Raw genomic sequence first — 12,492 nt, 5'->3', positions numbered from 1 at the left:
AATCCTAAAATGAAGCCTGTAGGATTTCTGTGGAACGCTAAAGCAATACCAGACAGTTTCTATATCAAACCAGATTAAGATGGTTTACAGGTAGTTCTGTTGCCTTGTTCTCTCCTGTCTTGAAAGAGACAGCACATTTGGCCATATTCACTATTCCCAAAAAGGGTACCCACACAGTACTTGTACTTTTTTTGCCATTCACAGGTTTTTATCCAATTATTCATGATAAAATGAACAAAAAATAAAAGGCTGTATGGAAATGTAGCTGAGTCTTTAAAGCAATAATCACTCCTTACCTGCCAATTCTCATTCATTAGGTACCCAATGCAAAATGTTTTGCAGCAGACAGAAATCTATCTGCTGAGGATCAGGCCTTGCAACAGGAGACTGGGAAATTCAGACCATATGCCTTGGTAGCCAAGAGAATTCCTGCAAGGAGTGTAGCCCTCTATGTGCCCTCCAAAGAAAGACAAGCTTTCCTTGATCTTACTCAATCTTTTGACTCTGACTACTGAGCTTATTGAGAGACTAGATTCCATTAAAAGGAGCAGAATGAATTCAGTGTTCAAAACCAATGGGCCAAAGCAGATCAAATCAGCCCTTCGTTTGTGGCTTTTCTCCTTTTCCAAGATTCAAGAAATATCTGCATACCCCAGTGACAGAGCAGATGTGAAAAATCACCTGCTATGACTTTTAAAGCCCAGCAGTCCTGTCACCCATTCAAAATCAGTTCTCAGTTATTTCACTGTCTTGAACCCTACACAGACACTGACAGGATTCTAGCAGAAGCTAATCCAGCCAAGGACCAGCTCAGCTATGCTGTAAGAATAGTTTGGAGACTATCCTGACTTATGCCTCACTTTAAAAAAAAAAAAAATCACAATGACTGACAGCAAAGAAGTTACACGAATCATTTCTAGATTGAGTGCCAGAACTCTACATGTGTTTCAAATTACACTACAACACTGTACAACAAAGAAATATGCAGAAATTTTCCACTTGAAGTGAAGGTTAAAAATTAAACACTAACAAAGCTCTAACAGATATGAAACCCAACCTCATCTTAATGTGAAATTTAAAATGCCTGAGCTGTCCTACACTAGGAAAAAAGGAATGAATCAATACAGTTGTTCACAAGAAAAAGCACAGTGGGCTAAAACATGTTCATTGTATGTACAGATTTTCACAGCACTCCCACTCTGCTTCAGTACTTACCCCCTCAACTCTTAAAATTGCATTCTGTTTAGATTTAACTTCTAATTTATCAAATTATATTACCTATCCTCATTAGATTAGTGTTCACCATTGAAATTCATTTTCTGCATCTTACTTAAACAAAACACTGACTGGGGTGATCCTAACAAAGTGGTTATACCTGAAAACAAGTTGCTAGATCAATGGGAAGTCACATTTTTCACTAAAGAAAAAAGGAGGAAACCTGATTTTTTATATACACATATATATATTAGGCTTGGATCTCTCCAAAGCTAAGTAGGCAAACACTATTTTATTTTAAGCAGTCCAGGCTTGTTGGTCCAGGTCTGTTGCAAATAGAAATTTTTAACCTGACTTGTAAATTACTTCAATTTTATGAGAATGGTGAAGATATGACTGGCACTGCTGAGTATGATCCACTTTGGATTACAGGAGACTGTTTCTAAACTTTGAGTCATGAAGTTCACATATCTTTACCCAAAATGTAATCACATAAGCAGATTTTCAATTTATAGTCAGTTTTTAAGTGGCTTGTGTATGGCTCTTCACAGCTGTAAAACTTGGTGGCTGCTCCTGTTAGACAGACAGACTTACAATTACTGCCAAGAAAGTCTACATTTTTCAGGACCTCCAAAAAAACATCATTTGGGTCCTCAGGGGTTTTTTGTTGCTGTTTTCTTTTTCTTTAGAATCAAAACTATGTATCAAACATATATTTTTAAAGCAACACACCACTTTCCATCCCCATCCAGGGTTATTCTTTTGCTACTTGGCACGTCAGTTTGTTATATTTTTCATTTCTTTTGCTTTCCAGTAAGAAAAATGCAGACCTCCAACCACACAAATTCAGCATGCTCAGCAAAAACATCAGAAAGAAAAAAAAATAAAATAAAGAGAGACAGGCCTTTTTTGCCCATCTAAGAAAAGTAATGGCAGCAAGTGCCCAAGCACCCGGGTGCTCCTTGCATTCTCTTGCAGCCAAACACCTCTGCTCCCCAAAATGCAATTCAACAGATTTGCACCACTTTGAACCAAAAGGTGACACTTCCCACTTCAGTTAAACTATACCAAACTAATAGTTTGTGGTGACAGCAGAAGTGCCAGTAGAGCCCTTGATAAGACAGAGATCTCTCTCTCCAAACATATCAATAAGTTGCCCTCAACTCTGTGCAGAAACATTTCTGAATGCATGTCCCTGAACACTTCAGTAATTCAGAGCAGTGACAAAGTCACACAGACCCAGGGCTGTTCATCATCGTGGAGGGACAGGCAGCTGCAGAAGCTGCCCCCAGGATGGGCACGTTCCAGTGATCCAAGACCCCACTTTCCTCCAAGGGCAGCACCACATGTTTGGGAGATGCTCTCACACATCCTCTCCCCTTTTCCAAGTCACGTTTCCATCTGACAGCTGAGACAAGCATGAGCTGGTCCTCGAGTTTGAACAACCAAAGTGACCTTTATGGGGGGCTGAAGGACACAAACCTCTACACATTACACCAATCATTTGTGTTGGGGGGAAAAAAAAAACCTAAATCTTCATTATTCTCAGATTTCCAATACCCTAACAAAAAAGTGCATAAGGATTGTTAATGCTTTTCTGCAGTACTTAAGAAAAAAAAAAAAGAAAATTTACATCCCCGGGGGAAATTGAAAACAAATTTGTAAGAACAATTTGAACATAAATATCCTTTTTTTCCAAAATATACAAACTCCACACAGAAGAGCAGTGGAAAAATGCAAAATCAAGTTTATGGTCTGCTCATGAAGTGTTTTGAAAAGCCTAATAAGCAAATAATACAAGTCATCTTAAAAAGCATTTTTTTTAAATTATAAAAGATTCCTTACAAATGTTCTACACAATCCCTTAAGGATTTACCCTTTTTCTTGCTCTTTGCTAAAACCTTCTTGCCACCTGTGTCCTTCATTACATCAATTCACCAAGAAAAAGAAAAAAGTTCTGAAACCTAAAGCAAGTCTTGCAGAAGATAAGAGGTTAAGGAATATTTAAAAAACCATGTACTGAGTGTTTTGAAGATATAAAACTGTATTTTTTTTAAAAAGTCAATAAATTATGCTACCTGAAATGAATTCAAAATCACCAGGTTGACAGTGTCTTTGCAATAATTCTCAGATAACAGCCTGTACATTTGAGGGGACTATTTAGCAGCAATAAATATCCAGACTGCAAAGTTATTAACAGGAAAATGAAAAGAGGGAAAACCCAAAATTTGAAAAAATGAAATAATTAAATACATTTAGAATCGTACAATGGTTTGGGTTGGAAGGGACTTTAAGGACCATCCAGTTCCAACCCCCCTGCTATGGGTAGGGATGCCACCCACTAGGCCAGGTGGCTCAAAACCCCATCCAGCCTGGCCTTTTATAAGCACAAATGAATAGGAAACTAAAAATCTTTAGCTGGAGAGGTTTACATTGTGCCCAGCTCTTCTGCCTCACCCAGGCAGCTGTATGCAGCTGCCTGAAAAGCCCCAAAGCAGGGATAGAGGCACATTAGTTAAGCATTCATCATCAACAGGAAATGCGCATGAGTTCATATAAACACAGAAACACAAATATATAAACCAACAGCCCTGCACGGCTTAAGGTATTTCAGACACCCCATGGAATAGGGTTAGAGCTGTACTGGCTGGGAACCCACAGCAATGATGTATTTGTTTTGGAATGGCAAACAGCCTCAGGACTCAGAACTCTTCTGGTGGGCACCACCAACCCACCCACCCATGAGCCTCCCCTTGCTGCCGCAGCCACCCCGCACCCCTCAACTCCTTCATCACCTCCACAGCCAAGCCCAACAAGCCTGGTTGCTCCTGTTCACAGGAGGAAAATGACACATTTAAAAGTGTCTCCAAGAAAAGACTATGGCATTGTTTGCAAACCCTCCTCTGAACACCCTCCCACATGGACGCTGCATTGCAACTGCAGAATTTAAAGGATTTTGTTCCACGAAGCGTTGGACTGCCTCAGAACCGGTGCCATTAAATGCAATGGACATAGATGACAGCATTCCTGACAGATTTGGACACCAGCATTCATGCGGCACAGGCAAAGGGAATCATCCCTGCACAAGTCATCTTTTTCTCGTTTGTGATGAGGCTGAGGGGGCCTCCAAGCTCCCCTCACACTGGAGGTCCCTGACAGCTGTGCTCCATCCAAACAGGTGGCAAAGGCTGAACCAGGCTCTGTCCAAGTTTAAGCTGCTAATTAATACTTGGTTGCAGAAGCTTGATACCAGATAATAAAAAATACAGGCATCAGGAGGACACAGAAACAGTAAAAATGGAGACAGCCTCAATTCCAGACAGCCTTCAGTTTTCTGAAGCACCATTAGGTTGCTTATTTACCTTACTTAGTCTATCTACCTCTGTCATTTCCTGGATGAGACACAACTTCTCCCATGCCAGTGAACTAGATGGGATTCCTGTTTGGATTTCAGTGGTCTCTGAAACTGCACACTAAATTGCCTCAACTTTGTTCAGTACTTTGTGGCTTCAGTTTTCCCAGACTGCACAGCCAAACATAAACTGTTATTTTTTAAACTCTTTCTTGCCTTGCCAGCCTGCACATTCATTCTGCCATGCAGTTTTCCAGGCACTGGAAGTGCTGATGACCTTGAGAGTCAGGCCATGATGAGCTGGGTGACACTACCCCAGTAGCTACACATTTTCAGGTGCCATTTAAGCCATGAACACGTCTCTAGAGAGGAAACACATCTCTTTTGGACTTCCTAACCTCCTTTACCCATGCACAGAAGGTTCCCAAACTCCCTTCCAAACATGGCTGCACACCACGATGCTGCCAAGCTGCTGGACCAGCCCTGCATTATATTTTTTGACAAAGTTAAGCTCTGTGCTTCATTTCTCACAAACACAGTTTGACTGTAGACAGCAGTCGACAAGTAAATCTACCCTTTTCCATGGCAAACAGCCCAACTTTAATATTTTTACTGGCTTACAGCTGGGTAAATTAAGCCCCAGATTTTTATTTATTTATTTTTTAATACCGTGCAACTGAAAATGAACAGCTACTTCACTACGACTGCCAAGGACAACCTTAAAAACACTAATGCAATCCAGTCCAGCTCTAAATAGATCTATAAAGGCAACAGGACCAAAAATTTCAGCTTATCCACCTAAACAAAATGTTGGTTGGGCAGGAAGTCTAATATTTTGTAAAGATCCTTAAAAAAAAAAAAAAAAGGAAGAAAAAAAAAAAGATCCCTGGCAATCTGAAGATGGTAACAATCCCAGCTATAATGCCATGAAATGGGAATTAAAATGTGTTGATTTACTTACCCCAGCCTTCCCAGCATTTCAGGCTCTGGAACTTGTGGTCCATATGTCTCCACTTGCAGAGGCTGATATTCATACAAAGTTTCCTCTAACTTTTGAATGGGAGCTAATGAAATATGCTGACCCTGTTGAAAAGCAAAAAAAAACAAAGTTAAATTTCTACATACTGGGTCAAGGTTTTATTTTTACTTTTTTTTATATGCAATATAAGAACAAGCATTAACTTGGTCCAGACAAACACCATCCCATTAAGAACACACTGTTCGCTGTATCGCTCCATGATTTACATTTTTTTACTGGGACCTACAAATTGGAAGTGATGTTTCATGAGCTATAATTGTTTGGACAAGAAGGAAGGGGGGAAGATTTATTCAGGGCAAGTTTACCATTAGCAAGTACAGCTGCTTCCAGTGTCACTAGCAAAATTATTATTAGGCACAAATTTCATTTATCTGAAGTACTACCAAACAAATGTTTCTGAGCAACCCTACTTGATTCTGTAATCAAAGATTTCCTGAAAGCCCTAATTAGAAAGGGAAGCCACTTTCCTTTCTCTCCACAGGCTTTGTAAGCTCCCATACATAATGGCTCTCAAGACAGACTTTTACAGAGCAATACAATTAATTCATTCAGCAAATTCCCATTTGTTTCATAATTAAAAATATAGAAACACACAAACATTAAGTTTTCATTCCAGATAGTACTTTTGCAAGCCCTTCAGACCACTGAGAAATAGTGAGACATTTCCACACCCTTCCTCTCCAAGTCCCTATCACTCGGAGCTCTCACAAAGTAGGAGACTTGTGGCTGGGAAGGAGGGGGTCAGGAGCATCTGAGATAGAGCCAAAGTTAACAGATGTTGCTGCGTGACATTCTACACTGATTTGTTGATCTTTCACACAGTTTCAATTTTCTACTGTATTCTATGGTGCTCACAAAAATTAGCAGCAGCAGCAAAAAGATGGAGCATCGTGAGCTGCCCCAAAACAGCCTGGCTTTCCCTGTAGAAATTGAGCTTCCCATCTGCAGAATGCAGGAATTTAGCAAAGTAGTAGTATTGTTTTTGTAGACATTTTGTCTGAAACAGGAGATGGGAAGCTTTCCACGGTGTAATGCTGTGTATAACCCTGGCTCCCACTGGTGATCACTTACTGAGCTGAGCTTCCCTGGGGCCACTCCTGTGAGCATCTACTCCCTCAAGTGGAAAATGCAGGCTCCTAATGTGGGACACTGGGTTAAAATTAACTAAAGAGGGGAATGAAAAGGTCTGTAGAAGGAGAAAGCTGTTAATTAAATTTGTGGTTGAAGACAGTGACCTTTCTGAATTTGGAGAAGAGATATTTTTGTTTAGGGAGTTGCAGAAAATAGCTAAGAAAACTGAAGACGTAAGTCCTTGAGAAGTGCAATCGTGGATCTAAGCCGATCTCTATGGAAATATCAGCGGCTCAAGTTTTCCATTGAAACAGCCCTGTGCATGTGATGAAGACAGAGAGTTTTAAGCTTTTTCTGCACTGCCTAGGGGACTGGAGAGGCTGCTGCTAACACTGGTATGGGGACAGTGTCCTGGAGATGAGATGTGAAGGAAGTTCTCCAGTCAGCGATGCACCACTCCAACTCTCATGGTCAGCACTTTCATTTATGTGCTACAAACTATTGCTGCAACATTAAAAGAAGGTTACCACACATTTTAAAAAAGTAGGAAAAGAAAGGTTAAAAATTCAGCTTTAATCCCACTTCATGATATTTTAGGACATAAATGCAGGGGGTTCTATTCTCCTAGAAGTTGTCAATTTAAAATCTATTCAAGTTTATTAAAATATAATACTTTGTAACTATATTTATGTGGGCCTCTTACACCAATTGCAAAAGGTTAATGCTTAAATAAGACTCTTAGATTTGAATTTTTAGCAACATCTTTGTCTCTAACCAAACCAAATGGAAAATCATACCAACATTTTACATGTGTACAACCTCATCTGGGGAGTGAAGAGTCTCACTCTTTCCAAACCCAAATTTTGTTCCAGCCATAGAAAAGAAATTTCAGTTTTGGGCAAAGATCAAAACCACGGTAAATATTTTGGGAAGTAAATTCTGTGTGGAAAAAGGGAGAATCTCAGATTCCAGGCACCCCATCCCTTGAGGACGCCACCAGAACAGCTGCTCACTGTCAGCAGAGTTGCCACTGGTGCCTTCCTGACACTTTGCTAACAAGAGTAACTTCTGCCAGCATTGGCCAAGAGACATGGGAAGGCTCCCAACACATGGACTGGGCTCATCACCGGCCTCCTTCCCCACCATCATTTATGGGGCTACAAATGTCCACCTCTGGGAGCTCCTGGGAGGATGGGATGAAAATGTTTCATTTTTCTTCCCCTCTTTGTGGGGTTCCCAAGGAGCCTGAGGTCACAGGGGATCACGATGGTCATTATCTCTCAGATGACCGAGCAGTAACTGTAAGGGAGCTGCCCATGAATGGTGGGAAGGCTGAGTGCTCTGCACACCAGGGGTAGGGGGGGCACAGGGGTCATGAGGAAGGACCTCTCTGTGAGGTGTGGAATTGCACCACCAACTCACTGTGGTGGCCTGGAGAGCAGCAGAAAATTGGAAGAGGAGCTGCATTATAGAAACCATCCACCCTTGAGCTGGTCTGACCTCATGTCCAGCACAGGCCAGGACATTTTGTGTTCATGTATGAAGCCCAAGAACAGGCAGTTCAGCCAAAACACCTTCTTTTGAAAGCCATCCAATCTAGACTTACAGATTCAGATCATAAAGGTCCAGGCACACCCCTAGGTAAATTGTTGCAATAGTTAATTATCTGCACCACTAAATACTGGCAACTCATTTCTGGTTCATCAGATTGACTGTCTCCTATGTTTTTCTCACCTCCCTCACGGGTCAAGGTGCAAGTATTAGGAACCAGGATGTACTTCTGCATGGCAAAACAACTGCACTGGTCTGTGTGCAGCCAGCAGATCTGCACCTCAAGGAGATTATGCAGCTGGATGAGACAGCTCATTTGGTTTTGTTTCCCAAAATTACAACTTTAGCTGATGGGCTTTGGCAACATGGATTACATTCCACTTAGCAGTGGGTAAAAAGCCCCATGACCAGCTGTTGTTCCTGCCCTATAGCTGTCTGGCCTTTAGGCTCCTGAGCTCACAGACCTCCAAATGAGCGCACAGGTTAGTGAGGTCCCAGAACTGGGTATGGCACAGACTGGTGCAAAAGGCTGGGATGGAAACCAAAACCATTGCCCTTCCTATTTCCACAGATGTTGGGATAAGCTGACTCACAATAAAACCTTGCTGAAGCTAAAAGGCTCAATTTGACCACTATTATCTCACTTAAAAGCCGTTTGACCAGAAGCCTCCCACTTTTGTCTTTCTGTCCCAAGTGGTCCCTAACCACTTCATAACAGACTGGTAAGGGAAGCTGCTGTGTAACTTCAGAGACACCACAACAGACAGTAACTGTTACTTTGGACTTACACAGCACTTTTACAGATCCAAAACCCATTTCTAATCTATGAGGTAAGACTTTTAAATTTCCTGTATTCCACCTAGACAGTCAGCCTTACCTCTTTCCAGCATTAGGAGGCATTTATCAGCATGCTGAAACCAAAATGAAAGCAGTGGAGCCAAGATCCTGCTTCTGCATTGCTTTCTCCTGACAAACCTAAAACCTGATGTGGTCATGGGTAAGTATTTCTAATTCCCCTTGGATGCTGTAATGTTTGTGTAAAAGAAGCTGACAGCATCCAAGTGAAGACAGAAAAGGCTTCCAAGAACACAGACAACACTTTTTCCTGCCTCCTCTCCCTCCCATCCCAATCTTCGTGGCATACGAGTGTTTTCCCTACGATTATTTTAGGCCCTGGAGCTGTCTATTACATATTGGAATGTATGGAACCACAAAACATGCTGCTAATTAGAAGGAAGGCATTTGCTTATCCTTAGGACTTTGTTTATATAAAAGCCTGCACAGCAATGGATTTGTGAGCAACTGACATTCTATTCATGTGCTGTACGGGTTCAGATGAGAGACATACAGGATTAAATTGGGAGGGAAGTTGAATAATGTCTTTGTATGAGAAGTAAAATTGACTGGCTGATACACGGTTTGAGACAACTCTCAGCTGAAAAAGAAACAAAAGCAGTGACCAGTTTTGGTTTCAGATTGTGATACAACATGGCATTAATCAAAGAAAAAGCCATGGATTACAACAAAGAACTGCCCTTGGAGTAAAAAGGAGCTTACTTTAAACAAAAACAACACTCTTTCAGGAAGAATCACGGCTATCAGAACATCAAAATTATAGTGTATCAGTGCACCTTTCACACAGGTTTGGGGAGAGACTCTTGGCAGATGCCAGGTACATCAGTATATACATCTGCCTGCTAGCAGAAAGAGGTTATTTTAGCAGAGTACAGAAATATCGGCCCAAGTTGCAGCATTCACACTTCCTCCCATCCTGCCCTCTTCTCCCTATCCCTGCTTCCAAAATGATACCGCCTCCCTTCACCTCCTTCCCTCAGCAGCAAAAAGAAACAACTGACAGCCTTCCCAGAAATCTTTCAAGTGCTGAGGAGGAGGAGAAAGGAGACTGACACCAAAAAATGCACTAGTAGGGGAAAGAGGAGAAACGGCTATGCCACAAAAACATCCCCAGGCAAGAGACAGAAGCCAGAGACTGGGGTCAGTAAAACTTGTCCAGACAAGGCAAGTTTCTGTACTAGCAGCAGCTGGACTAGTTGCTGGAGCTAATCTTCTTGCTTTTTTAATTTCTCTCTGCTTAGGAACTTACTCAGCTCTGCTATCACCCCACTTCCACAGCACACGTCAGAGAACAGAAACAGCGACATTCACGCTACATCTCATTAAGTTGGTTTGCAGCAATGTTATTTTTATTTAACCCTTTTCACTGTCAGGTCACTCTCCTGAGCCTGGCGAAAGGAGATGAGGAAGAACCAAGGGCTGTGGGATGCCAGGACATGATGCTGCTAAAACACATCCCCAGCACTGCTTCCATTGTACATGGCAGGACAGAGAGGTTAACAAAGACCCTCTGAAACACACCATCATCTGAGCGTGCAATTATCCAAACGCTTTCAAGCAAACATTAAAACAAAACTATAAATTCCTTGAATTTTTCAGTATAAGCAGTCTTAGGAAACTATTTTACTGTTAAGCTTGTAACAGAATTCAGGTTTTGGAAAGATGTCATGTTAACACAATTTCTTACAGATATTAATGCAAACATCTTTGGCAATGTGGTGTGAGCCAGAAGCTGGATTGTTGTGGGTTTATTTTCCCCCTCCAGTTTCCATCCTCTCAATTCACCATTGACAAATCCACGTCAGCAATGCTAATGTGGCTTTCTGATTCTGATTAACTACTTTGACTACAGTAATACTCAGGAAAAGGAGAATGGAACTGATAGATTTGGAGGGCTCAGTTAATATTATTTTAACCTTTACCCTCTCTGTCTTCCACAGCCTTTTAAAATAAACACAAAGTATGTCAAACTAAAATGTATAATTCTATTCCTTGGCCTAAAATTCCTGTGCCAGTGAAGCTTTTACAAAGACTTAAACATCTGAAACCAACTGTTCTCTCTTCTGCTCTTAAAAAATCAACAATAAATCTAATTTATTTACTTGATTATGAGAAGTGCTATGAGGATATCTCAGAAGCTAAACAGAAAGAGAACAAGTGATCTGACAGAAAGCAACAGAACCAACATTAAGATTTTCTGTTGATCTCAAAACCAAAATCTGACCACAAATAGCAAGATCAGAGACACAAGATTGTCCCCCCACCCCTTCTCTGTGTGGTAGATTATTTCAGATACCTAATAACAGTATCACTAAATTTAGACCTTTTTTATTCCCTCCACAGTAACTTAATTTGATTTTCAAATGCCAAAACAGATTTAAAATATGTGCTTTCTTTAGGAATGACAGAAATAAGCCAAGAGAGCAACAGCACTGAAGAAGCTATTAACAAAGACAGTCAGATATTATGTGATTTGTTACACAAACAGGTACCTGGGAAATTAACCACTGAGTAACATGGGTTAAATCACACCATCAGTTCCACTTGCCTCCAAAATTTTCCTTTACAACTTTCTGACATAAGTAATTACCTGGCCAGACTTATCTTTAAGCTCCTGCCAAAAAGCCCCATTTCTCTAATCTCCCAGAAGAAAGCCTGTGTCCATCTAACAAGCTGAAATACAATTCTGCTGGGTCAGAGCCAGAGCAGGATTTAGTGCCTACTCTCTGCACAGAAAAGCCCGGTGCCCTTTCCTCATGCCCCTGGATCACAGCGCCTGCCTGGGACTGTCCTCCCCAGCACTGCCTGCTGAAGCCCAGGCAGGATTCAGGGCATAGTCTGGATGTTTGCTGCAAGAAGTCACTCTCATGTTTTCGGCGGCGACCCCAGAGTTCTGGCAGGAACTGCCAAGCTTTCCTCAAAATCCCTGCCACTATCAAAGGATAGCCCAGTACACAAGACAGCATTATTTCAGGGAATAAAGAATTAAAACACAACATTTTCAGATCACTAATAAGCTCACAGGTCACACTCTTGGTTTTCTGCACTGGTTTCTCAATCTTGCTCCCAACTTTGTCTCAGCTCCTAAGCACTTACTCAACTTCAGTGCATGCCACTGTGCCAGATGCGGCTTAACTGCTTCTGCTCCTTTTGCTCTGTCCCCAGGGCCTCTACCCTGCACATGGTGCCTGTTCAGCCACTTTCAGTTCAACTGAAGGGCCATGCCATGAGCTGGCTGCTGGGGGGCATTTGGACACCCTGGAAACGCCAGTTGCATTTGAAAACCTCATTATCAGCTCACACTTTTTTTTCCTATAGTGGCTTTCACAGGGCGCAACAGGGCCCTTCTCAGGGTACAGCTGCAGGTTCTTCCCATTTTCAGAGAAACATTTCATTACAGGTGACTTAA

The 12,492-nt window shown here is 41.6% G+C and overlaps 1 protein-coding gene across 3 annotated transcripts in view; it reads right to left on the bottom strand.

The window, feature by feature from the left end:
• The window catches only part of MNAT1 (MNAT1 component of CDK activating kinase), a 119,102-nt gene that overhangs the window by 29,290 nt on the left and 77,320 nt on the right, over positions 1-12,492 (bottom strand). For all 3 annotated transcript variants that reach the window (XR_007204100.1, XM_048305770.1, XM_048305769.1), the window contains exon 7: positions 5,529-5,650. Coding sequence is in view for 2 of the 3 variants with exons in the window: in XM_048305770.1 (XP_048161727.1) it covers positions 5,529-5,650 (122 nt within the window). In the remaining variant the exon portion in view is untranslated. The remainder of the gene's footprint in view (positions 1-5,528; positions 5,651-12,492) is intronic.

The sequence above is a fragment of the Corvus hawaiiensis genome, chromosome 6 (assembly GCF_020740725.1).
Source record: "Corvus hawaiiensis isolate bCorHaw1 chromosome 6, bCorHaw1.pri.cur, whole genome shotgun sequence".
NCBI lineage: Eukaryota > Metazoa > Chordata > Aves > Passeriformes > Corvidae > Corvus > Corvus hawaiiensis.
Note: the sequence above shows the minus strand (reverse complement) of the source record. Positions and strands in the feature narration are given on the sequence as shown.